Source organism: Solea senegalensis, unplaced genomic scaffold (assembly GCF_019176455.1).
Source record: "Solea senegalensis isolate Sse05_10M unplaced genomic scaffold, IFAPA_SoseM_1 scf7180000014589, whole genome shotgun sequence".
NCBI lineage: Eukaryota > Metazoa > Chordata > Actinopteri > Pleuronectiformes > Soleidae > Solea > Solea senegalensis.
The window spans coordinates 56,490-81,362 of record NW_025321082.1 but is presented as its reverse complement, the minus strand read 5'-3'; the positions used below and the strand labels follow the sequence as shown (position 1 = coordinate 81,362).

The 24,873-nt window shown below is 39.1% G+C and overlaps 1 protein-coding gene and 1 long non-coding RNA gene across 3 annotated transcripts; one reads left to right on the top strand and one right to left on the bottom strand.

The window, feature by feature from the left end:
- Nucleotides 1-8,808: 8,808 nt before the first annotated feature.
- LOC122761337 (LIM/homeobox protein Lhx1-like) lies at nt 8,809-13,967 on the top strand. The gene is made up of 5 exons (XM_044016545.1): nt 8,809-9,264; nt 10,328-10,581; nt 11,144-11,424; nt 12,008-12,164; nt 13,096-13,967. The coding sequence occupies exons 1-5, from the start codon at nt 9,086-9,088 to the stop codon at nt 13,500-13,502; spliced, it is 1,278 nt and encodes a 425-aa protein (XP_043872480.1). The 5' UTR covers nt 8,809-9,085; the 3' UTR covers nt 13,503-13,967.
- Nucleotides 13,968-16,613: 2,646 nt separating this feature from the next.
- On the bottom strand, nt 16,614-24,420 carry LOC122761336. Of its 2 annotated transcripts, none has more exons than XR_006358544.1 (3): nt 23,163-24,088; nt 22,094-22,243; nt 16,614-16,669 (listed from the first exon to the last, which is right to left on the bottom strand). It is a non-coding gene; the product is annotated as an uncharacterized LOC122761336 (long non-coding RNA). The 2 variants fall into 2 exon arrangements; XR_006358543.1 differs by lacking the exon at nt 16,614-16,669 and adding an exon at nt 24,271-24,420 and having other exon boundaries at nt 21,883-22,243; nt 23,163-23,790.
- Nucleotides 24,421-24,873: the final 453 nt, after the last annotated feature.

Here is a 24,873-nt window from a genome sequence, read left to right as displayed (position 1 = left end):
TTGAAATGTTTTGTTTAATGTAATAAAAGCTGACACATTTTGTGCTGAGGTTTCATGAGGATGATTTTTTTTGCCTTTGTGGTCCTTTTTTTGTGTACGCGTGAGCAACATCAGCATGCGTGTGTTTATGTTTGTGCTGACTGCATGCCTGGAGGCGTGGCCAGAGGGAGGACACCACACTTTCCATGGAACTTTGATGTAGACAAATGGCTTACAGATGGTCCACTCAATATATTCAAATAAGATATAGAAAACAGGGGAGGAGCTATCAATACAGGGACGGTTCCAGTCCCAAGCAGAATGGATTGATCCGTCCGCCAAACAGACATGATTTACTGTAAGTGTCACGCACAAATGTGAGGAAATGATTTGGTCAACGTCGTATTTAAATGTTCTGTTATGCATCATTTTGGAAAGAAATATCAATCTGCCTGGCCCTGTTTGATAATTGTAAGAATGCAGATTATAGTGTTGCATGATGTTGATTGTTTTATAGCTTATATCACTTAATCGATCAGTTCAGCTTTTTCTTATTTTAATTTTCATACACACAACACAACGTGCTTCTCATAGAAAACAGAAATGACCCCTTGTGCTGGAATGACGCGATTGTTTGAAGTATACTTCATGTTCAAGTGAACAATGCAAAAGGACAATAAAAACATAATGATAAAAAAGAAAAAGAAACTGTGAAAGAACAGATGATAATGGGAGGATACAGGTAAGAAAATAGCCTTTGGTGGTCATATTACAACTCTGTAAGATCCAGCTGTCTGGAGAGTTTATGACTGAGGAGATAATCGTCTTCATTCAACCATCTCAGTCTGCACACGATGTCCTGGAGCCAAAAACATTCCATACCATCATGTTCCACGGCTATAAATTGTATTTACCCACATTTCACCTTTAACACTGGGCCAGGAAAGACGCCCAAATGTGATTATGCTCATGGAGGATTAATCCGTGGATGAGCACATGAGGTAATGTATGGTAATTATCCAACAGGATATTCTTACACAGTGATTAGCATATCTGCGAGGCCAGACAGGGACGGGGAGGGCAGTCTGAGAGGAAAGAAAGGACACAGCTGCTGATAAGGAGCCCAGTTTGTTTTCTTCTTCTTTTTTTATGATGATGAAAAATGTGGATAGTCTGGCTACAGGCATGTACTCACTCACTCTCTCTCGCTGTCCCTCTATATCTCACATGGACACACACACACACACACAGCCTCAAGACTGACCTGCTCTGAGAAAAGACAATGTGGTCGTTCAGGTTGAGGGACTTGTTGAAGCCTCAGATGCATGTGAGCGTGCTTGTATGCATCCACACACACACACACATGTTCGACATTCATGACATGAGGGGACATTGCATTGACTTACATTCATTTCCTGGAGACTTACTCTAACCCTAACCACAATTACTACTGGCCTAATCCTAATCCTAACCCTAACCCTAACCCTAATCTCAATCTCAGCCTAACCTTAAAACATACCTTCACCTTAAAATGTAGTAATTTACGTTATGGGGACTTGCTTTTTGTCCCCACAAGGAAGACAAGTCCCCATAATGTGACTGTGTAAACAGGTTTAGGTCCCCACAACATTAGTAATACCTGGACACACATACACACACACAAACACACACAAAATCACAGAAACAATCCCAATCCCAATAATGTAATAATCCCTGAGAGGAAATTGGCGGTGTAATATAATATGTAGAAACATGGCGAGAAATATGTCAAACAACGTATGAATCAAACAACACGGAAACTGTGGATTTGAGTGGAAAACAAAAAACATCTTATGTATAAATAAGAAAATATTAAAAGTTAAAAGCAGCATTAAGATATACAGACACAGATACATAGGATAATCTTGTAAAAGAACAAATAAAATGCATAATCTCTATTAAACCAGTAGATGTATATTTTTTTTAATTAACATAACTCTTTCTTTTCTTTTCCTAAATGTTAAAGCTGTAGTATAGGCAGGATCATAAGAACAGTGCAGATGATTCAAATACTCCCTCCTGAGTGCCTTTCATCATCAGCACAGACAAATACGCTTCTTTTGTAAGAGACATGTGAGCCGAGACAATCTCTGCATCTGTCAAAGTGCTGATGTGGACATGGTGTCCTTGTAAACTCTCTTTTAGGGTCTTGTCGCCCTTGCTCGCTCCTGCACTGCTGTATACACACACACGCTCCCTCAGTCAGCGAACAAATGACGTCACAGTGATTCTGTTCAAGAAAAGCAAACAGAGGCAGAATGACAACAACAACAACGAAAATCACCAAAAGTCACACGCTGCAGCTTTAAAGCAAATAGAACGTGAATATGTAAGATTCGGTGGTATAGTCGGCGCGTAGACGTCTCCGTGTTGCGATGACTCACTGAAGTAACAAACGTTGGCCATCAATACAAACATGTTTAAAGCTGCATTATCTTTCTTTATTTGTATTTATTTATATATTTGTTTGTGCCACGCCCCCCCTCATATTCCCACCGTGACCAGGGACCACTGTATCAATTCTACGTTCGGCATTCAGGTGTAATCAGCCATGTCAGGACACCAGCTTGCCAAGAAGCCGCACTCTTTGTGCGACACCCCATCTGTTTAGCGCTTTGGGATGTGCCCGGTCCCTCAGAGGTGCCGGAGTGAAAAGGGAGCGAGCATGTGAAGACCCAGCTGAAAGCACATGGGTGGGCGTCAGCATCAGGACACAGGCTGTCTGAGTCCACTTGTGCCGTCCACTCTTATTCTAATGCAGCATCTCTACGTCTCCCCCCGGCCTGCATACGACTCAGAGATCAGAGACTGACAGATGCGCCGTGGACATGTGATGCGTGCATCCCTCCTTTCATGCACGCAGTCTGTGTTTGTGCCCCCTCCTCCCCCCTGTTAAGCTGTTTGGCTAATATTATCCTATTGACTCGCCAGTGTACACATTAACCAGCCACGGTGACCTCTTAGAGGGATGTACAAATCAGGTGCTTCCCCATCATGATTGTCTGTATCCAGAGGAAAGCCTGGGCTGAGTGGTCACAGGTGATAAGCTGCTAGATTAGAGTCAAACCATTTCAGGTCGTGTCATGACCCAACAGACTGATTATAAATACGCACAACTTTTAGGTTTGACTGCCTCATTGGCTTGTTTTTTGTTTTGTTTTTTTACGTACGCTCAAAGAAATCTATTATATATATATATATATGATGACAAACCTTCGTGACCCACTTCACGATATGAATCTGTAAGATTCAGTTCTTCAGATCCTCTTGGATGAGAAGTAAAACACATCTTGTGGAAATCTAAATTACAATAAATACAATGTATTTGCCACTTGCAAATTACTATGACTTTATGAGCTATAGGACTGCTTATTATTTAACTACTGGTTGCAAACTAGTTAATAATTTACTGTAATGTATATAGCAGCCCGTTCAACAGGGTTAGAGAAAGACAAAAATTATATATATAAGAGGAAAATTTAGAATGATATAATATACAGACAGTTTCAAAACACAGCCTCATGTGACTCCAACTTATTCAAAGCAATTTAAACACAGTACATTATATGGTTGTGATTGAGGATTCAAATACAACAAAATAAAACGAAAATAAAAGATAAAACTGCAGCTTCATGGCGGGCAGGTGACCTGCTTGTGAGAGACTCGGCATGTGTTGCGTGGAGGGAGAGCCCTTTTCCTCGGGTGTATGAGGACCATATGCCCCCAAGCTCCCAACAATCCCTCATCCCTTTCTTCCCTCCGCTTTCCCCAAATGTAAACACAGGCACGTTCCCCTTTTTTTTATCAGCCGCAGCCTGCAACCCCTTCCTCCGCCCCCGCCCCCACCCCCTGGCCACTCGTGATAACTGACAGCAGCTGCATTGATGAGCACAATGCTCGGACCGAGGCAGCTCAGCTGGGGTTCACTCCCCACTTGACACTGGTTTGACCTCTGGCAGCAGAGTCCTCCTCACAGAAGGCTGTTCTGCCTTTAGCCTGACACTCTCTCTCTCGCTCTCTCGTTCTTCTGTCCCCTCACACACACACATGCATGCTCAAAGGCTCATGCACACACACGCACACACACACACACACACACACAGCAGCCAGTGCCTCCTCAGCTCAATTTAATTCAACTTAAGGATGAAAGATGTGTAAATCATGTCCAGAAAAGGAAGTTTGTCTTTTAGCCGCTGTCAGCCGAGAACTGTTGATACCACTCACATCCGTACAACTATGTTCTCATTTAAAGCGCCACTCTGTAACTTCTGTCGCCCCAAACACTGCTGGCATCTGCTAGCGCTATCTAAATGAGGAGGGCACAGAACGAGCAGAGCAGTGAATCAAAGACACTTAAGTCAGTGTATGTGAATGTTTTCCCATTTGTGTTCTTGCAAATTTAGTGCAAGAGTCTTTTATCAAAAAAATACCTTTGCAGGTCCCCTAAAGCGCTGTCTCCTAACACCTCTCCCACAAAAAAACTATACACATTCAACCTAAACCCGTTTCCGTGTGGACGGGCCCTGAGAAACACAGCTGACAGGCTTAATCAGCATTGTGTCTGCTTAAAATAAAATGTTTTTCAAATAAAAATATAAAACAATAATCCCTTTTTTTGCTCCAAACCAGAAGTCATCTGCATCTGAAGTGCCTAGAAATCACATGACTGTTCGCTCAAGTGCAGTGGGCAGTTGATTCTCTCCTCTGCACTTGTTTGCTTGGACTCAGAAAGTTCTACTAACATGAGACGAAATGGTGAAAAGCAAGAACGAGAATTTATTTTATCACGGCTGATGGTCGAGTCACGGCGGATACGAACCAATCATAGCCTGGCTAACGCCAGTGATGCACACGCCTGCAGCTGTACGCAATTGGACTGACAACCCATCAGACCAATGATCAGGATGACGCATGCACAGCAACGGAGAGCATGTCAACAAACGTGGTTGTTGTCATTTTCTAATAGCGATGACTATCTAGTAACGGCGTCTAACAACTTTTACCCAGGGGAGCTCCATGGAGCAAGTCGCTTAAAATGGAAGAGATCAAAAGACAGCTGCTCTTTGGTGGCCACCATGTTGGATGTATATAAAATTTCCTTGCATTAAGCCCGCCTCTAGCGCACGGGTTTGCAATTGGTGAAATTGAGTGAAATCAAATGGCTCTTACACGTGAATCCACAGCAGACTGTGTGTGTTTTTATTTAAAAATGACATAGTATGGATGTAGCCATAGATAGCTTTACAGTGTCTCTCTCTCGTGTGTGTGTGTGTGTGTGTGTGTGTGGGTCTAAATTTATCCTCCTTCCACACACACACACACACACACACTTGCATTGTGTGCAAAAGCAACATGAATGCTGTTTTCCAGTATGAGTGAGCGTGAAAGGCTTGTAAATAGCTCTTTTCCCTGAGGGACTGATGACACCAAAGAAACTAAAGAGAAGTTGATGGTGGTGACAGAGCAGAGGGGGTGAGGGTGGGTCGCCTCATCGCTCCCGTCTGCCATTCCACTCCTTTACAACTCTACAAAATAGCCTTTTAATTTGCTGCAGCGTCTGAGGCGTCTGAATTGTGCCTGCATCAATCACCATCATCACCCGGGCTGTGGGCCCTCCGTCCCTTGGGCCCTCTCAGGAAACGGCCCCTCCGGCTGATCACTCTCGCTGCTGCCCTCTCCGCGTGGGGAGGGATTCCCTGTCTTTGCATCGTCTCGCGCTCGCGGACACAATGCTCAACACTTGCTTCTATGCGTTGCCATGTTTCTATGTCACGTGACGGTGCGTGAAACGATCGTCTCCGCGCGCAGATTTCGATTGAAAGACTTTTTTTTTTTTTTTGTTTCAACAAGAGCGTTAATCTCTCTGTTCATGACAGCTGTTTGATTACACATATTTTATTATTTTCACAATATGTCCACCACCTCTATCTCACTTTTCCACGGAAAATGTCATTTTTTAACCGCTCACTCTCCCACGCCAAAGTCCACAGAGAAAACCAGCGTCACACTGAACACAACTTAATTTCAACTTACTGATGATGGTCACAGCAGTGGATCAGCGTGATTTAAGATTGCTGATTTTCTCCATGACTGTCTAACAGTAAGATAAATAGTGTATGGTATAGCACACTATAGGTTATCAGAGTGAGGTTTATGTCTATGGCTTTTAACGTACTTAACTATTGCTGTGGTTTTATGTCAGTGGATAAAAGTATAATAACATTCTGTTGACTGACATTAGAAAAAAAAATGAATTAAAATGTTGATATAATCAGTAAATCCAACATCTTTTTTTTTTGCTTATCTCGATGCAAAAACTCAAGCGTAAAAAAGGAAATGTGTGAATGAAGACTGACAAATTTAGCGGGAACAGAGCTATTTGAAGAGTTCTTCTCCATAATAAGTGTCACAATTCATATTGAATATATACTGACCATTTAAAGCAAGAGGTTAAACGTCCAGTGTGTAACGTGCGGAAGGATTTACTGGCTGAAATTAAATATTATAATGACCATAGGTATGGACGTATCAGGAAACTGTTTGGTTTTCTTAGCCTTTTATATCAGGCAAGGGCCTTATATTCAGGCAAGGGCCTTGTTTTAAAGAGACTGCATTATGAGTCACGATAGAGCCTGAATGGACAAAACATTTTACATTTTAAAGCTGAAACCTTTTCTGCAAAGAAAAAACTTTAACTTTATTAAAAGTGAGAGTGTATATAGTCAGTTGTATTCTTCTAAACTTCTAAAGTCATCATTTTATATCATCATCAGTGTCGTCGTGAGGCTCCATCACCTGTGGAATTGTGTACTTTTTCTATGTCTATGTTTGATTTCACGACTTTTAAACACGTGAAGGGTCTTTATAGCACCCTTTAAAAGTGCTATAAAAAAACATGTATACCTCTACTTCTTCTTATCATCATTATTATTATTATTAGTAATAATAATAATAGTAGTAGTAGTAGTATTACCGTGCATCAGACCTGCTGTTCTTTGCCAGTGTATGTTGTTTTCACATCCCACTGCTGCCTAAATCGCTTTCCATTGACTTTAATTAGCATCCAGTAATTAATTTTGTTTCCTACAAATGATGTGTATGAACACTCCCAGCGGGTGGTCCTGTTCATCTCGTTAGGGCCAATTAGCCACAATTAACAAATACTGATGACATGCTTCTTCTTTTTTTTTTTTTTTTTTCAGTCCAAAACAAACAGAGTGTGCTCCCTGCCAGATTCCTGAGCTGCACTGCACAAGAGACCGCTCGTGTGCTGTAGTGATGCTGAGGGGGAGGAGGGGGAGTCTAATCAACACCTCTCATGGAGGAGCACAAACTAGAGGAGGAGGAGACACTTGTTCACACTGTTCACTCCCAGTAAAGCAAAGGGACAGTTATTGTCCACAGCAGAGTGGATGTTAAGAGGGTGTAATATTTACCTGTAAAGCCTCTTTCACACTGAAATGACTGGCTATTTGGATATTTTTTTTGGACCTGGTGGGTGAAGCCACAAAAAAAAAAAGAAAGTGTTTGCTTTTGTGTCAAATGTGATGTCCCAACCGTGGCAGACTGAAAAGGAGAGGAAGAAGAAAAGAACAACGCACTGGAGGTCAAAAGGGAACGAATTCTAATGAACTGATGAAATACGAAATAGAAAGTGTTGAAGGTTCACTAAGAAACCACAATGACGATGACGATTTAGCCTTTTGCCAGAAATGTATCCACAATTTGCTTCGTTCCCATAAACTGAGCCAAAAAAACCTGTTAAAGCCATGGATTAAGTGCATTTTTGATCAACAAATCCACTCACACACACATTTTCTGTTTTGGACATTTTTTGAATTGACAAAGCAACTGATGTTTCTGTTTAAACCAACGGTCTCAGGTGAGGACAGAGCATTTTTTTTGCAGTGTACAGATTGAAAGTGATTTATGAATTCATTAGTTTACAGAAGTAGGTCTTTGTGATAATTATCAAAGGGATTTTTATTGTATATGTATTGTATGCATTGTGAGTTGCATCCAACAGATTTATATGACAATGATTATGACTTTGGGACATAAAAACTGTTGGATTTTTGATGCAAATTGATATTCTTTGAAAACAGGGGACGGGATTAACTGAATTATGTATTCATTCGTAACTGCACAACTATTGTTTTTCAGATACAGATATAATATGTTTGCATTATATATCATGTCATAACGACACATTTGATTGTTTTAAAGACGATTACAAAGGACGAGCAAGGAGAGAGATATGTGTTATCTTTTCAACTCTGTAGAAGACACGCGGTCCTTATCTCCAGAGATTAGAACCATTAGCGATGATTCTTGTCCTTTCAAGCGAGCACGAGATCATGAGGGAAACCCCTGAGTTCAGAGGATTTCTCCTTCTTCTTCATCATCACGTGACGTCATCAGTATCATCACAGTCTCTCTCTGGAGGTTATTTTACATAATGTGTAAAACAGTACAACAATGAATTTCCTTCAAATGTTTCGTTTGAAAGTGTCTTGTCTCACAAGTGTGTGTGTGTGTGTGTGTGTGTTGGAGTGAGCTGAAACCTCGTCCTATAGGCTTGTCCTGGCTCTGACGTCACGGGTGTCTTCACGAACAATAGGCTGAGCTTTCAAGAGGTGCGACCATAAAGCTTTCCTCTCAGACTGAGAGTGAAAAGTGACAGAGCTGCATTTGCACTTTGCATGTGTGTGTGCGCGCGTGTGTGAGAGAGAGAGAGTGTGTGTGTGTTGGGATCATGTCACTGGCTCTGATCTCCACGCAGTCGTTTTTTTTTTCTGAATGTATTTATTGATTGATTCTAAGAAATGCACCCCGACAGTAGCGTGTGCGTGGAGCTGTCGGCCACATGTGGATTCCTGTCGTGCCGTGGAACAGAAGAGCAGGAGATGACACTCGCCCCCGCACGGATGCTGACAGTGGTCACGAGTGAGATTTAGTTGTTGTTGTTTTTTTGTTTTTTTTGGATGCATTGGATTTGCCGTTGGAGTGAAAGAAGACGCGCAGTCACAGAGTGTTTTGGGGGGGGGAGGAATATAAGAGTCCAAACATGCAGACCATGTTCCAGTGTTCCAGCTGTGACAAACCGATCGTGGACAGGTTCCTGCTCAAAGTTCTGGACAGACCGTGGCACATCAAGTGCGTCCAGTGCACCGACTGTAAGTGCACTTTGACGGAGAAGTGTTTCTCGCGAGAAGGCAGACTCTACTGTAAGAACGACTTCTTCAGGTGAGCCTGTCCGCGTGTAGAGAAGCTGAGCATCACATTTCTACAAAATGCAATTTTAATTGTACAATATTGGTCTGCAGCGAACAATGATTCCATGATCGTCATATGATGGGAAGGGGAAAAAAAGGAAGAGGAAATTAAGTGTAAAGGAAACTTGGGATTTGACGAAGATGAGTGGAAAAATGCAGATGGTGTTTACTTCTACTGTATGAGGCAATGAAATGCGACGTGAAAGAAATAAACAAAAAAAATGCAGTGTGAAAACAAACGTGTCAGAATATCATGGGGGTTGTTTTTTGTTTTTTTTTTCTTTTGTTTTATTTAGTTAAAAATGCTGATTGCGCTTAAGAATTGGATTAGAGACCATGTGGAAGTTTTTTTTTTTATATAGAATCTACAGAATAAAAAAATGCAAACTATGAAATTGTAAAGCATAAATGTACAGTATATGTGCAGTTTTGGGCTGCAGGTAACAATAATAATTATTATTATTTATATGATCTATTAAGCTGTTAAAAACGCACATTGTGTTTATTATTTTATTTAAAAAAAACACACGATTTAATTAAACAATATAGGGCTGCAGCTATCTCTTCATAACCCATCATTGGGAGATTATTTCCTCAATTAATTGATTAGTTGTTTGGTGCAAATAAAGGTATAATATAATAATATCCACATAGTTAAATGATTTTTAAAAAAATATATATATACAATATTATCTATTATAAAACATGTTTTTACTTTACTGGAAAACACACTGAGACCGATTAATCGGCTGTCATAAAAAGTTGGCGTTAATAAAAAGTTAACATTCAAATTGCGACAATTACAAAATGAATGTACAACACAATACAGTATAAAAATTGGGGGCGATAACATTTGATAGTGTTCCGTTCAGTTCATTAAAAAGCATTACGTTCAGTGATGATCACGTGTGTGTATTAAAACCCAGCAGAAGTTCACCCCGTCATCATCACCACCACCATCATCATCATCATCATCATCACCCTGATCATCACCATCCTGATCCAGATCCTCTGCCTCTTGTGTGACTGAACAGGAGGTTTGGGACTAAATGTGGCGGCTGCTCACAGGGGATTTTACCCAGTGACCTGGTCCGCAGAGCCAAGAGCAAAGTGTTTCACCTCAACTGTTTCACGTGCGTCATGTGCAACAAGCAGCTGTCCACGGGGGAGGAGCTCTACATCCTGGACGAGTTCAAGTTCGTGTGTAAAGACGACTATCAAAACAACAACAACAACAGCAACGACAACAATAACAACAGCAACGGGAAAGACACAATCCTCCTGTCAGGTGATTCAAATCGAGCCTTTTTATTGTTTGTCCTCGTTTTAATGTTGTTTTTTATGGGCATTATTTTTTTTTTTATTGTTGTTATTAATATAGTCTTTCGTTTAGCACTTCTCAATACAACGTGCTCCACGAATTAAAAAAAACAAGTTAAATGAATAATGTTTAGTAATATTGTGTTGTTATTGTTACTGTTATTATTACTAATAGAATAGTATACTGGTATATTATTAGTAGTAGTATTGATTGTTGTGTTGTTGATGTAGTGTTATATTTTATATATACAGTGAATCATGACTAAGTTAAAAATATATATAAATCATGTAAATAATGATGTGTCTGTTATTATAAAATATTAATAAACGAATGAATATCATATTATATTATGTTATATTATGTTATATGCTTTTCGTTATCTTATATTAAATAGATACATTGCATATGATATTAATATCCTGTGTGACATTTTCTTCTGTATACGCTGCTTTTTTTTTTGCAGCTATAGTTAAGATCCATCCTGATAATAATAATAATAAACTTCATGTCTCGTCACTCTCGTCTACAGTCACGACGTCCAGTGAGCCCAGTCTGTCTCCGGACTCGCAGCAGGACCCGCAGGACGACGGCAAGGACTCGGAAGCGGGACATTTGTCTGACAAGGACGTGATTTGCAACAACGAGAACGAGGAGCAGGGAAGCGCCGGGAAGCGCCGCGGGCCTCGAACCACCATCAAAGCCAAACAGCTGGAGACACTGAAGGCGGCGTTCGCTGCCACGCCGAAGCCAACCAGACACATCAGAGAGCAGCTGTCCCGAGAGACGGGCCTCAGCATGAGAGTCATCCAGGTAACACACACACACACACACATACACGGAGGATGACGTATGACGCATCTGCGCCCATTATCGGACAACCAAAGGGGTTCCACGTGCGTCATGGATTTAGATCGATTCAAAGACTATTGAGACACAGACTATAAAGAGTCTTCTTCATCAAGCAATCAAACTTCTTACTGTACAGAACATTTCACACACAAGACTTTCATTAGAAGGCATCAAAAATACTAGAATTTGACAGTAAAAAAAAAACAAATAATAATAATTAAAAACACACAATCTCATCAGTTTATAAATGAGGAAACAGCAGTGTTATGTTTAGTTTTGTATTTGGAATATTTACACCATATACATGTGTGTATGTATTGGTGAATGTTCAAAAACGGGGATATTTTAGCACCAACCAAACATTTTTTTCCAATTTATTACAGTGTTTTATTATATGTTATTGTATTAGTAAACGCTGTAATAACGTCAGCCAACATTTTAATAATTAAATGCGTCCATATGTCTTCAGACATCAGCATGTCATGTCCCCCTCTGGGATATTATAAACCACACGATGCTCATGTTGTCCCCGTTTCCCCTCCAGGTTTGGTTCCAGAACCGCAGATCCAAAGAGAGACGCATGAAGCAGCTGAGCGCTCTGGGCACGCGCAGGCACGTGTTCTTCCGCAGCCCGAGGAGAATGAGAGCGCTGGGAGAGAGACTGGAGCCCGGAGAGCTCGGACACTTCCCTTACTATGGAGGTGAGGAGAGGAGTGAATGTTTAAGGGATGAAGGGCTGATATTTGAAGCAGGGCCGTTTGAAGGGACTTTGGGGGCCTCGGGAAAAGGGGGCACTTCATGGTCCATCAGAGAAATAGTCATCACATTTTGGTTGATGGATTGCACAACAAAAAATAGTAGTGGATCAGTGGTGGAGTGGGTCATTGTTTCATCATCAGAAGAGTGAGTTTGATCCCCTTGCTGACATGCTGTAAAATTGTGTAATAATAAAAAGTCTGCTTATGATTAAAAATATTTATGTGAAACTAAAAAGAACTTGCAAATTAGGCTGTAATGCAGAATAACAATATTAAGAGTAGACAAATGAAAACATCATATTATAAACATGTATTTAGATCAGGGGTGTCAAACTCATTTTTGTTCAGGGGCCACATACAGCACAATTTGATTTTAAGGGGGCCGGACCAGTAAAAATAGCAAAATAATAGAATAATAACCTATGAACAACAAGAACTCCTTTGTTTTTTCTCCTTTGTTTTACATTTAATGAAGGATAATTTTACAAAACATGAAATGTCTTGAGAAATATAAGTGCAATTTCAACAATATCATGCCTAAATGTACTATTTACACAGCACACTGGATCTATAAAGGCACAAACATTTAGTCACGGGTATCTGGAGCATTTGACATTACATTTAGATTACTGTGAAATTTTAACAAATTCATCCTGTGGGCCGGATTTGACCCTCTGGCGGGCCGGTTCTGGCCCCCGGGCCGTATGTTTGACACCCCTGATTTAGATTTTAGAAAAAAAGATGTCAGATTGTAAATGTTTTTTTCATTTTTCTTGTTCATTCTTTAGCGTTTCACTGCAGTTTGTCACAGTAATGTCACATCACTGCCTGCTATAGACCTTACATTAATCCAGCCATTTTATTCTAACCACAGATTACGGCGAGTACTACGGCCCGGGAGGGAATTACGAGTATTTCCAAGGTCCACCATCATCTCAGGCTCAGACTCCAGCAGACCTGGGCTTCATCCCCTCCTCTGTCCCTGCGGGAACCCCATTAGGAGCCATGGACCACCACCATCAGCACCACCACCACCACCACCACCATCAGGGACACCACTGTCCAGGAGACGTGCAGTGCTTCTCTGACGCACCGGTGTCTCATCACCCGTTGGAATCGCCCAGTCCTGAGCCCGGTGGACCGGGTTCGATGCACAGCATCTCCAGTGACATGTGTGGACCCAGCACACCGTCCTACACCACAGTGTCCCTCAGTGACAACGGATACTCCAACCAGCTGTCACAGCCGTCCTCGGACATGAGCGAGGGCACCGTCTGGTAACACGTTCAACCACATGGCACTCCAGCATTATGAAGGCAAAATATCTATTTATTTATTCACGTATTTATTTGTTTGTTTATTTATTTATGTGGTTATTTATTTATGCTAATCTGCAACGTATTTATAAATGTCTGCATTTGTACGTTACTGTGCTTAAGTCCTCGGCCACTACCAGCTTTGTTGTTGGCCTTGCTGATGCTAAATTTGGATGGTTCTGTGACCTTTGACATTTTGAATGACATGAACATCAGTTGCCATCTTCCTCAAGCAAAACCTGTTATTTTCTACTAAACTTTTTATAATAGTCTCAACTATTTGACGTTGATCAAAGAAACGGGAAACGTATGAGATGTGTTGGTTTAAAAAAAATAGTTACTTGAATTTGCCACAGACTCTTACTCATGTCTTAAAAAAACTGCTCTTTGACTCAGTAAATTTTTTCAGAATAAAAGGCTCTGAATCCTGCATGACTTTGTCATTTTTTATATATATATATATATATATATATATATATATATATATGATTTTTGATAATGAATAAAAACTCGACACTTTTTTCCCCTTTAACTTTCTCTGGTTAATTCAGCGTTATATGGCCATTATAGGGTTGAAAAAACAACAAATCTAATGGTAGCTGAAGACTTTTGCACAGTGCTGTACTAGATTGTTTTGTTTTTATTATTTAAACCAACCCTGTGAATTTGACTCGTCACATTCATAAATGCTGTCACACACAAGGACTAAAACAAAATGATCCTGAAATATTAACGTGAACAAACAATGGTTTTTCTCACAAACAGCAACCACTTCAATTCATTTATATATCATGTAAAGAAGCTATAATGATTGTCATGTTTAACATATTTGACCAAAAACCCTCTCTCTCTCAGGACTGTGCAATCCTTGTTTTCATTTGTGCAGCATGTCCCTTTTTAATGATTTGATGTTCAACACGCGTTTGCCTTCACAAAAGGATCACTTTATAAAAAAACAGAAAATTTTATATGTTATAAATCGCGTGACACGAGTGAACTCTCGTGTATAGAATCACAGACAACTGTACAGAGAAGAGTCGACTGTTTACGTAAAAACTCCAGAGTTCAGGGGTTCGAATTTCAGCGGTATTGTGAAATAAAAACCTTCATACAAACCATTTAACGCAAACAGAACCAAACTTTTGTAGCTGTTCTATTTATGTGGTGGCTCACTGTGCTAGTTTGTATTATGTCCTCATTTCATAAAAATGGAAATATGAATAAATTGATGCTAAATGACAGCCCATTCCGTTTTGTTCCCTTTATTGATCAAAAACTGTCTAAAACATTGTCTGCATGAGACAAAATACTATATTTTTCTTGAAAAAAGTACATGATTTTGCTGATTAACTTTATGAAAATGATATTGTTTGCAGTTCAATAGAACACATTATGAGCATTGTTAAATTATTTGTATATTATTTGGGATGAGCGTTATATTCTTCTTTTTTTAAAATAAATTAAATGAAAATGTATATGTAGCTGATATATATATATAAATAGGATGTGAAATATTTGATGCTTTGAGTTGTAGAAAAAACGTCTCTAAAAGCTGATAAAAGCAGCTGCATATTTATTATTACCGTATATTTATTGATATACAGTATTTATATATCAATAAATATATACACGCAAAAATAAGGGTACAGGACCAGACCATTTCTATACTTTTGATTCTTTCGATTATGAGAGGATGAAAAGTGAATTAAATTGCACATTTTATGTACAAGTTTGAAATTTTCGCATACATAACAATTTTTCGAATTGTAATTATTGTGTGGGCAATTGTCGTTGTTTTGTGTATTTTGAAAAATTAAAGCAGACTTGTACCCTTTAAGTGGGTATATTTGTGTGCCGTAGTACTGTAACGACGTACTCGGGTATTATATTGTGCACAAACTGGTTCAGTTTGATCAAGAATAAGACTGAACTTTCAATAACAGGGACAAAAGGTACAAGTATTTGTACACTTTGGGGTAAACATTGGTACATAATGTGGCTGAAAAAATATATCATTTATATGTGGTGTGTTAAATGGTCTCTCTTTATTTGTTCATGATTAACTGAAATTAATACTATAATAATAGTCTTCAAACATCTGTCCATTTATTGGGTATTTTCCACATAAAGCAGAGTCACTTAATGGGGATTATTGCAAATAAAGGATTGCTGGTCCAAGTGTAAAAAATATATATATATATATACATATATGTATGTATACATACTGTATATGTAAATGTCCAAATCAAATATGTGGATCATCTGCTGTGACGCCTCAAGAGGATAAATATCACCTGATTGATGTGTGTTGAGGCTTCTCTGTTAGTAAAGGAGACATTGCTGATGACGGAGTGAATATTCTAGAGTGAGAAGCACATTAAGGAGAACAGGACAAACACAGCAGCGAAGGAGCAACTCAATGGACGTCTGTCTCTGTAATCTGTCTCTGTAACTCAACCTGCAGGTTTGTTTTTAAAGATTTACATCAAATTGACTGTATAAGTTTGGTCAATGGGAGGGTGATGAAGTTAGAGGCAGACTGGGTGGATCACATGACCAGGATATCTTTGACTAGTGAGTTCAGAACAAGCATTGTTTTTTTGTTTTTTTTTCCATCAAATATCATAGACAAACGTCTAATAAGCTTCATAATAAGAATAAGAATCCATGGTAGCAAGGGGGAAGTGAATTTAAAATAACTGAGTGCATGTTGATGAGAATTGAGGAAGACGTCAGCTGGTGCAACAGTGGGGCTCACTGATGTGTTTTCAATAGCATTTACAGACAAATGGAGACTTCCTGACACAGAGGTATTGGCCACAGAAGCAATACTTGTTAGTGGGATTGATGTTTTGTTGGTTTTGTTTTTTTTTCCCCCAAAAGCTTCTTAATCTCCCTGATACACAGCCTTTTCTACTCTCCTGCACCACAGTCCACAGAGAAAATCAGTGATTTTAGCTCACAGGGTCACAGGAGCTGCTGCTGTTTTGTCTGCTAAATTTGTATTGCTTAGGTAAATTTAAAAAAAATATGTTTCAAACACAGAAGTCAAAACATTTGAACTTACTGATGGAAGCAGCAGTGGATCGACATCTCCTGTGTGGCGTGATGTTTTCTCTATGGGTTCTGGTGCTGAGAGAGAATGTTAACAAGATGATACAAACTGTAAGATATTGCAGTTGTAGATGCAATAAGATGAGTCTTTAGGTAAGTGGCTAAAATTGATTTTTCTCTCATGTAATACCAAATGTGTCTCAGTACCATACAACCACTACTCAAAAAACCTGACCTATCCCTTTAATGAAGCCTTCATAACATCCACAACCTTGTTTCTTGAGTTGTCGATGTTAAAGGTTTCAGCACATAAACACAGCTACAGCACAAACGTTTTTTTTTTGTTTTTTTTTTCATATTATGTCAGTGGAAGCCTGTTAAGCCCTTCATGTTTGAGTGTTCCCTTCCCTATGGAGGGATTACGCCATGTTTCTGATCGACATAATCTCCCGTTTATCTGCCCAAAATGCCTTGATTAAGAGCAAGATCTGAAAGTCAAACGTGAAGCCTCCAAATCAATTTGAATCTATACCTGACAGCGATTATGGAAATAAAACCCACGATCAACAAAGGCCCATTGTTCACTGAGGAGTGATTTCACAAAGTATGCCTCCAAATATTCCTTCAATCTAATAATCTTATTTGAACTCAGACTTGGCATCTGACACGGTTTGGCTCCATTCGCTAATTTTAGTCTTCCTCCACTTCTGGCTGGAGGCTCGGTCTAGTCCACTTTTTGCATGAAAATCATTCACACATACAATTTTATAATCAATGCCCACAGTAATAGGATTCCTCTGGCCATGGGCAATTAATACAGCCCCCCCACCCCCACTTTTTTTTCTTCCCTCCTTGTGCTGATCTCAAAGCTACGAGACATTGGCTTCTCCTCATTTACATATTTATTGCATTGGACTCAAATCTGGCGAGTGATTGATGTGGAGCCTGCCTCCTGAATTTTTAGCGGCCCCATTATTGTGAAAGCGAGAGAGAAGGAGGAGTGGAGCGCTGCACCATGTCACTGTGTACTTTTGATTAAAGTTGAAGGGGGGCAGAATCGTAAGAGTTCCCCACCGACTTTTCCCTCCTCCTGCAGTGCTTCATCTGTGAGGAACAGATTCCACGTTACAGATATTGATAAGTCGTCCCCTCACAACAGCAACTGCAGTTTTAAGATTTTAATCCCTGTCTTCTATGCTGTTCATTTTTAAAGATTGCAGTGGAGCACCCTGATGTGTGATCTTCTTCCAGTGAGTATAGGACGTACAGTATATGCGCCAGTGTGTGTAAATGTATGTCAAAAATCTAAACTGATAAAAAATCACAATCAGTCTGAAAAATTATTTATGGTGTAGCCTTTTTAGGCAATAAAATACACCATTTAAATGAAACAGATACAGTCCATTATAAACTCAATTAAAAAAACGTGTAAGAGATGTTTGCTAAAATAATTAAAACACCATTTTGTGCATATACACAGAAACACACACACAGTGATCTTGAAATTTTGCAATTATCCATGCATCCATTATCTACCGCTTTAGATAAATCGCGGCGTGGTGCTGTGCCAATCCATATAAATCTTCCTTTTTCTTTTTTCTTTTTTTATCTCATACTGTATCATATTATACTGTGAATTAATAGCTTTTAAAATAACACGAGAACATCCTGTGTTTTCCACAGCAAATCAGTGACTTCACAGCAATTTCAAATAGGTTAGTTTGCAGTTTTTGGTATTTGATATCCTTTGACACAAACTACCCAACGAGGCAGCAGTCAACTGTGAGCTACAAATGCTGATTTTCTCTGTGGACTTTGGTGCGGGAGAGTGAGTGGTTTAGTCACTTTTCCAGCTAGAAAAGGTTAAAGCGAGTTAAAGCAACACAGGTATAACATTTGATTAGCTCAGCTTCAGGGGCTTTAAGTCTGTTTTTCTCTGTGTCCCATGTTATCAAGTGAGGGTGAGCCTCTGCGTCTCCGACTGATTCCTCGTGGGACACTGGGGGACATGCACAGCACAGTCACAGCTGATTGTGTGTCAACACCTCATACAACCACATAAAAAAAACCCCCCTGAAATATCACTGTAAATGTAGTAATGTCAAATGAACACCAACACAAAGAAATGACACCCAAGGAGGGTTGATGCTCTTAAATGTCGGACAGCAACAGTGTCCAACAATGACATCACGCTACGTTGTCAAGCACAATGATTTCCCTGGTTGGTTGCCTTTGTCCTTCAGAGCCAGAGGACACTGGTCACAAATCCAGCCGTTCCACGGGCCTGATGAGAAGCAGTAAACCAACAGTTCCACAGGGAGCTGGCTTTAAACGCTTCACTGCTACCGCTGTAATGTATGAATTTTAATGTGGCGCGACTCTAAAATGGGCCACTGCTGGACTGATGTTTGCATTCAGCTCAACTCTTTGAGTCAGCAACTCTGTGCGAACCATAACTCATAAAGGCTCTGCAGTCCGCACGTGTGTGTGTGTGTCGCACACTGCATACACACAATTCTGAAAACGTGAAACTCCTGTATCAACGACATGACTCCAAACTGCTGAACTCTATTCAAATATCACAGTTCTCTGGATGTCTGAACACGTATAGGGACATTTGTTCACCAAGAAATGCAAACACCCTGATTACTAGTTAGTCTCACTCCTGCGCAAACTCAATTTCATTATTTCGATTAAGTCTGCACTGATTTTCTCTGCATCTGTGTTTCTTGTTATACTTACATAGGTAACCTATGAGGATTTGTGTGAAATGAAATGAAGAAAAATTGTGATGGCATGTACTGTGTAGATGTAGTTCTGCAAATGCTATTTTGGGAGAAAAAACAGCCTCAAAACAAACAACAAATAATTCCCACACATTTGATGCATTTCTGTATATAATAGGTAGACTTACAGTGCACAAATAACTTTGATGGTTTGAATTCATCACATCAGTGTTTTTACGATTAAACTTTTAGCTGTTTGTGAGTTGTGTTTTTCTCTATACTCTATATTGAGCCATAGTTTATGGAAATGTGTGTAAACATTAGAACAAATTGATACAGTACTTTTTGTACCATACCAGATTACATATTATATTAATTATGGAATGAATTATAAAGTTATTTGGATTCAATTCAATTCAATTTTATTTGCATAGCGCCAAATCACAACATACATTATCTCACGTCTCTGTACATATTAAGACAGAAACCTTTGGAATATTATAGAGAGAAGAGAAACAACACTCGGCATCAGTGGAGCCTTTTAACAGGACGAAATCTCTGACAGAGACCAGACTCAAACATGTGCAGCATCTGCCTCGACATCTATGCGCCCTCACCTGAGGGGAGGGGCTCCACCGAGGTGGTCCGTCCACCCACTCACTATAGTCGTGAACAGTGTAAATCACATTAAGTTTTAAAGTCCTTCCCAGAAGAATTTAAGATTCTGAGTGAGACTCAGAAAATCAGTGGTATATACACTTACTGTATGTCATATCAATATCATTGTCTGCCAGTTTGAAAACAGCCAAGTTTTCATACATAAACATTATAGGCATTGGAAAAGTCACCTTCTTCTACTTCTTCAGGGTCTTATTAAAGCTCCAGTGTGTAACTTCTGTCACCAAAACTGCCAGTGTCAAGAGACGGACATCATTGTCCCATAGAGTCAGGTCTGCACCATAGAAACATTTACAGAGCGATACGTGTCCTCTCTCTCTCTCTCTCTCAGTATTACACCTCCTCTCCCTCTTATGATCTCCGTACCAAACAATGACCTACAGTAATGATTGTGATGTATGACGACCGGTGATGTGACACCTCTGGTTGCTGACCTTTCCTTTATTCCCACACTGAGCAACCTTCACTGGCAGCCTCTCTCCTCCCTCTTCCACCTCGCTCCTCGCATCTTGTCGCCGGCTTGATGAACGTGGCTCGACACACTCCAGTGGCTCCATGAATGTTAATGTGAGGAAAGTGTGTGTGTGTGTGGCGGCTGTATTGTGTATACCAGCAGCAGATCCACACAGTTACAGGGAGCCGTTTGTGTCTCATTACACATACGACTAAGCTGTGTTTCTCTTATGTTATTATCTCAGACTAACGTGGCATGATCACGCCGTGATACTGACGACAAACACGCTGGAGATTAAATGTGATACAAAATCACAGACAACCAAACCAATGGACTGTTCCTTTTTTTTAAGCTTTGCTGAGAGAAATATTGATACATTATAAACGCTGACTTCACTGTTCAAGACGACAAGACAAAAGAACAAATGGATTTATCCACATGTTTACTACTTTTTCTGGTCTTTCTGTCTGGAAACTGACATTTATAAACTGCCGTCTCCCTACAGCAAAGTCAATTGAAAAAATCTGCAATTATATATCATGGCACACAGGAGTTGCTAATCCATTGTTGCTTTAGTAAATTCAGATTTGATATCTTGACTGATCCATTTAATAATAGGCATAGTTATAATCAACACAGACATACTTCAGCCTCAAGGCTTTATCGAGGATTCAAACACATTTCCAAACAATTCTGACTGTCCTGTTGGACATGAGGTTGTGGGGACATAAATCCAGACATAATGATCACAAAAAACAGTCAAAGTCTTGGTTGTCATTAGGCCTAGATGTTTAGCCTGCAGTTTGTAGATTCCTTTGTTTGTTCCTTCTGTTTGAAGAAAATGGTCAATATCAAATTGGATGAAGGTTTACAGTCCAAAGATATTGTTAATTCATTTTTATAGTTTTCTTTGTGTGGCATATTAATGTAATGTCTAGTATTGGTTCAGATGTGCTGTTATTTATTATTTATTTATTTGAATGTTTAAGTCCTGCGCTCCGTCTTTACTCCTTTTTTCTTAGTTCAATTAATGTTTATATTTCATTTGTGATTACTTCTTTTGAGGTACAAATGCTATTTGACTTGGATTGTGCGAAGAGTGAAGATCAAATTAGTGTAAAGAACCTCCCCTGTGCCAATAACACAGTAGCATATATGTTTTCTGCGGACAGAAAGCAGTGAGGAACACCCTGACACTTTCACTGCCCGTTGGTGAGTGTCTGCAGGCCAGATGTTGAACTTCATAATTTAGCCTGATCAAAAATCATGTTCCGCTGCATGAAGGAAGCTCACTCACAACACTTAAAAAGTGTAATAATCACCACCAGTGAGGCTCATAATTCATGCATGTTTTTCTGTTTCTAATATGGGAAATAAATACATCAATAGATGAAAAATGATAAATGATCCTATGATCAAACATTATGAAAAAAAAATTTATAGACACTGTGACTGTGCTGCCGTACATGTTCATAACATGTAGAGGAACACATACATGAGCCGAGCTGAGCTGAGACTCTTCAGAAACAGCTGTGGTCTGACTGACTCTCCCTCTGTGATCTCATTTGTCTTCAGGCAGTACTCAGACACCCTCAGGACTCTGTAAAGACCCTGTTCACTTTCCATCTCAACTGTTACACTCACCGCCACTAATTGGAATCCAGCATCTGGGTCACAGTCATTGTCTCTCAAGTGCTGTCAAGTGACAGACACGCAGAGAAGTGGGATTACAGTCGCCACAGTTCCACGACGGAGTCTCTTAATGCCTCCATTTTCATCTCATCACAAGTGATGCTGTCGAACAAAAACAGAAGGAAAAAGAGAAAATGAGACCACATAAAGTACAAATTGAAGCATTAATGACCACATTTCTGTCCACAAATATTTGTACAGGACTAAAAGGCTTCTGTATAATCACTCAATCTTTATTTATATAACACTTCATACAAGGCAATGCAACTCTTGTGCTTCACATGATAAAAACATATTCAAGGAAAACAATGTGATGTATTCAGACAGTAACATGAAAGACAGGGAAGTGAGGAAAAGAAGAATTAAAGAAGTGAGGAAAATAAGTAAAGCAGTGAGGAGGGGAGGGAGGAAGTAAAGGAAGTGAGGAAAGATTATCGGGGAACTCAAAAACAGCCACAAAGGAAAACATTGGAGACTAAAATATCAATATAATAAAAATAGGAGTAAAAGGAAGGAAAAAGAAAATGAAAAAACACAAACGATAACGGAAAAAATGAAATAGATGAGTAACAGTAAGTAAATAAATAAATAAAGTACTAAATAGAAATAGATAAAATAGATAAAAATTACAGACTAGTAGAGTTAGACTAAAAAGTTGAAATAAATCATCATTGACAGGTCTTTATTTTGTTTTGAAACAAGTTTCTGATGAACTCAGGTCTTCAGGAAGACAATGTCTTCTCAGTTAGGGAATAAGATCTATATAATCTTATCTAATTTTTAAGGAATTTAATAAGTCATTTTTAGATTGACTTCAACCATAAACTAAAAAACACTTTAAAATGAAAATACTTCTCCTTCCACCCTGAAATCATGAAATATAATATTAAAGAGCAAATGAATTGTGTGCGTTGTTTGTACAACAGATAAATGTTAATAAAACATATTGAAATTTAGAATAAGCTTCAATTTAGTTCCACATTTTTGAAATACTATCAGAACAGAACATCATAATACATACCATATTATCCCCTAGTGTTCCGTTCATGTAAACGTGTAAATCAACACAGTTCCACACTGTAAATGAGATAAAAGAAAGAAGTTACCTGCTGTGTATTAAAAGACCAACCTGATGGCACAGTTTGTCTGCGATTAGAGGAAGAATTAGTCGCTAACGCGCCAACACAAATGAGCAAAACCCTCCGGGAGAGCAGTGAGACCGAGCGAGGAGCTTTTCCAATTATACCATCAAATGACTCTTCTTCTTATTGGGTCTGGTATAATTGTGGTGGGTATTGAGAGCCTGCAACTCAATTTGTCTTACATATTTGTTGGTGGGATGGTAATAGAGTTGATAGAGCCGAGGGGATGATATGACTGAGTGAATGAATGAATAAATGAATGAGACAAAATAAAAAAAAGAAAGGATGAGATAGATCCCTCAATATTTTGTTTGATCTTCTTCATCCTCCATCCTTAAGACGGTTGAAGTTTGAAAGTCAGGAAGAATCAGGAGGAATCGTTTAATCATCCGTGGACTGAGGAACGGGAAGTGTGTCCTTACAGGGAACGATCAGGGAATTCCTCTCCAGAGGAAAAGACTTTGCTCCGACAGTTCGAATGAATGAACTTTCCAGTGATGTGATTATCTGACCCGAAGATCATCAACATAAAAAAGAAAGAATAATTGACAAATTTAATCATGTACAATTCTTGAAAACTTTAATCTTAAACTTTCTTTAAAAAGTTTTGCATGACATTTTTTTTTTTTTTCCATACCATGATGATCAAGTTTATCAGCTCCACAACTCTCTATGACAGAGTGGTGTCAAACTGGTGGAACGCACATCACATGTGGTCCCCCAATCGATTAGTGGCTCAACATTTTGGTAGCAATATTTTTAAAACAGTAATAAGACATTTGATTATAATTATCACATTAGCTGTAAAGCTTATACATACATATATGAATATACATATACATATATATAAGCTTGTTTTAATAACAGTTGTAAACATTATTGTGTATTTAATTTTAGATTTATTTTTCAGACTATTTTTGATATTGATAGATTTATTCTGCATCATGATCATGTTTTTATTGTGAGGGTCACATGTTCCATACACACCTGATTCAAATGAACGGCTCGTTATCAGGCTGTTGTAGAGCTTGCTAATCAGCGGACCATTGGAATCAGGTGCGTTGGAGCAGGGCAACATCTAAAACATGTAGGAGAGGGTTCCCCCAGGACCAGTATTGAAAGATCGAGCACTATTCCTTTGTTCCCCCAGGACCAGTATTGAAAGATCGAGCACTATTCCTTTATTTTCGCTGAAAAACATTTGGGTTTGACATCAGAAGACGAAGACAAGAGATCAGTATTTCAGCGCTTATTGTCTCACATTCATAGAGTAGTTATAGACTGACAACTCCATTCATTTTCAACTGTGAAAAAGGTCATGAAAGAGTTACTTGCGGGTGGAAAGTTTCAGGTTTTTGGACATTTGGAAGTTTGAATGAAGTGTGTATGTTGATGTATGTAGAAGCAGCAAGTGGTAAAATAAAAATATGTGTTTCAATTCATTTGGATGACAATTTGTCTCTGAAAAAAGTTGAATATTTCAGAAAGAAATATTCCAAAAAATCTGAATGAAATGAATAATGTCCTCATTAAGACAAACATTTTGAGGTTTGAATGAAGTTCCTAAATACAAGAATGTGGGACAAAAAA

What these genes read in the sequence shown, in the direction of transcription:
- LOC122761337 (XM_044016545.1), top strand. Translation starts at nt 9,086, where the DNA reads ATGCAGACCATGTTCCAGTGTTCCAGCTGTGACAAACCGATCGTGGAC. An exon ending in TGTAAGAACGACTTCTTCAG is followed by an intron (nt 9,265 to 10,327) that starts GTGAGCCTGTCC and finishes GTGACTGAACAG; the next exon opens with GAGGTTTGGGACTAAATGTG. An exon ending in TCAGCATGAGAGTCATCCAG is followed by an intron (nt 11,425 to 12,007) that starts GTAACACACACA and finishes TTTCCCCTCCAG; the next exon opens with GTTTGGTTCCAGAACCGCAG.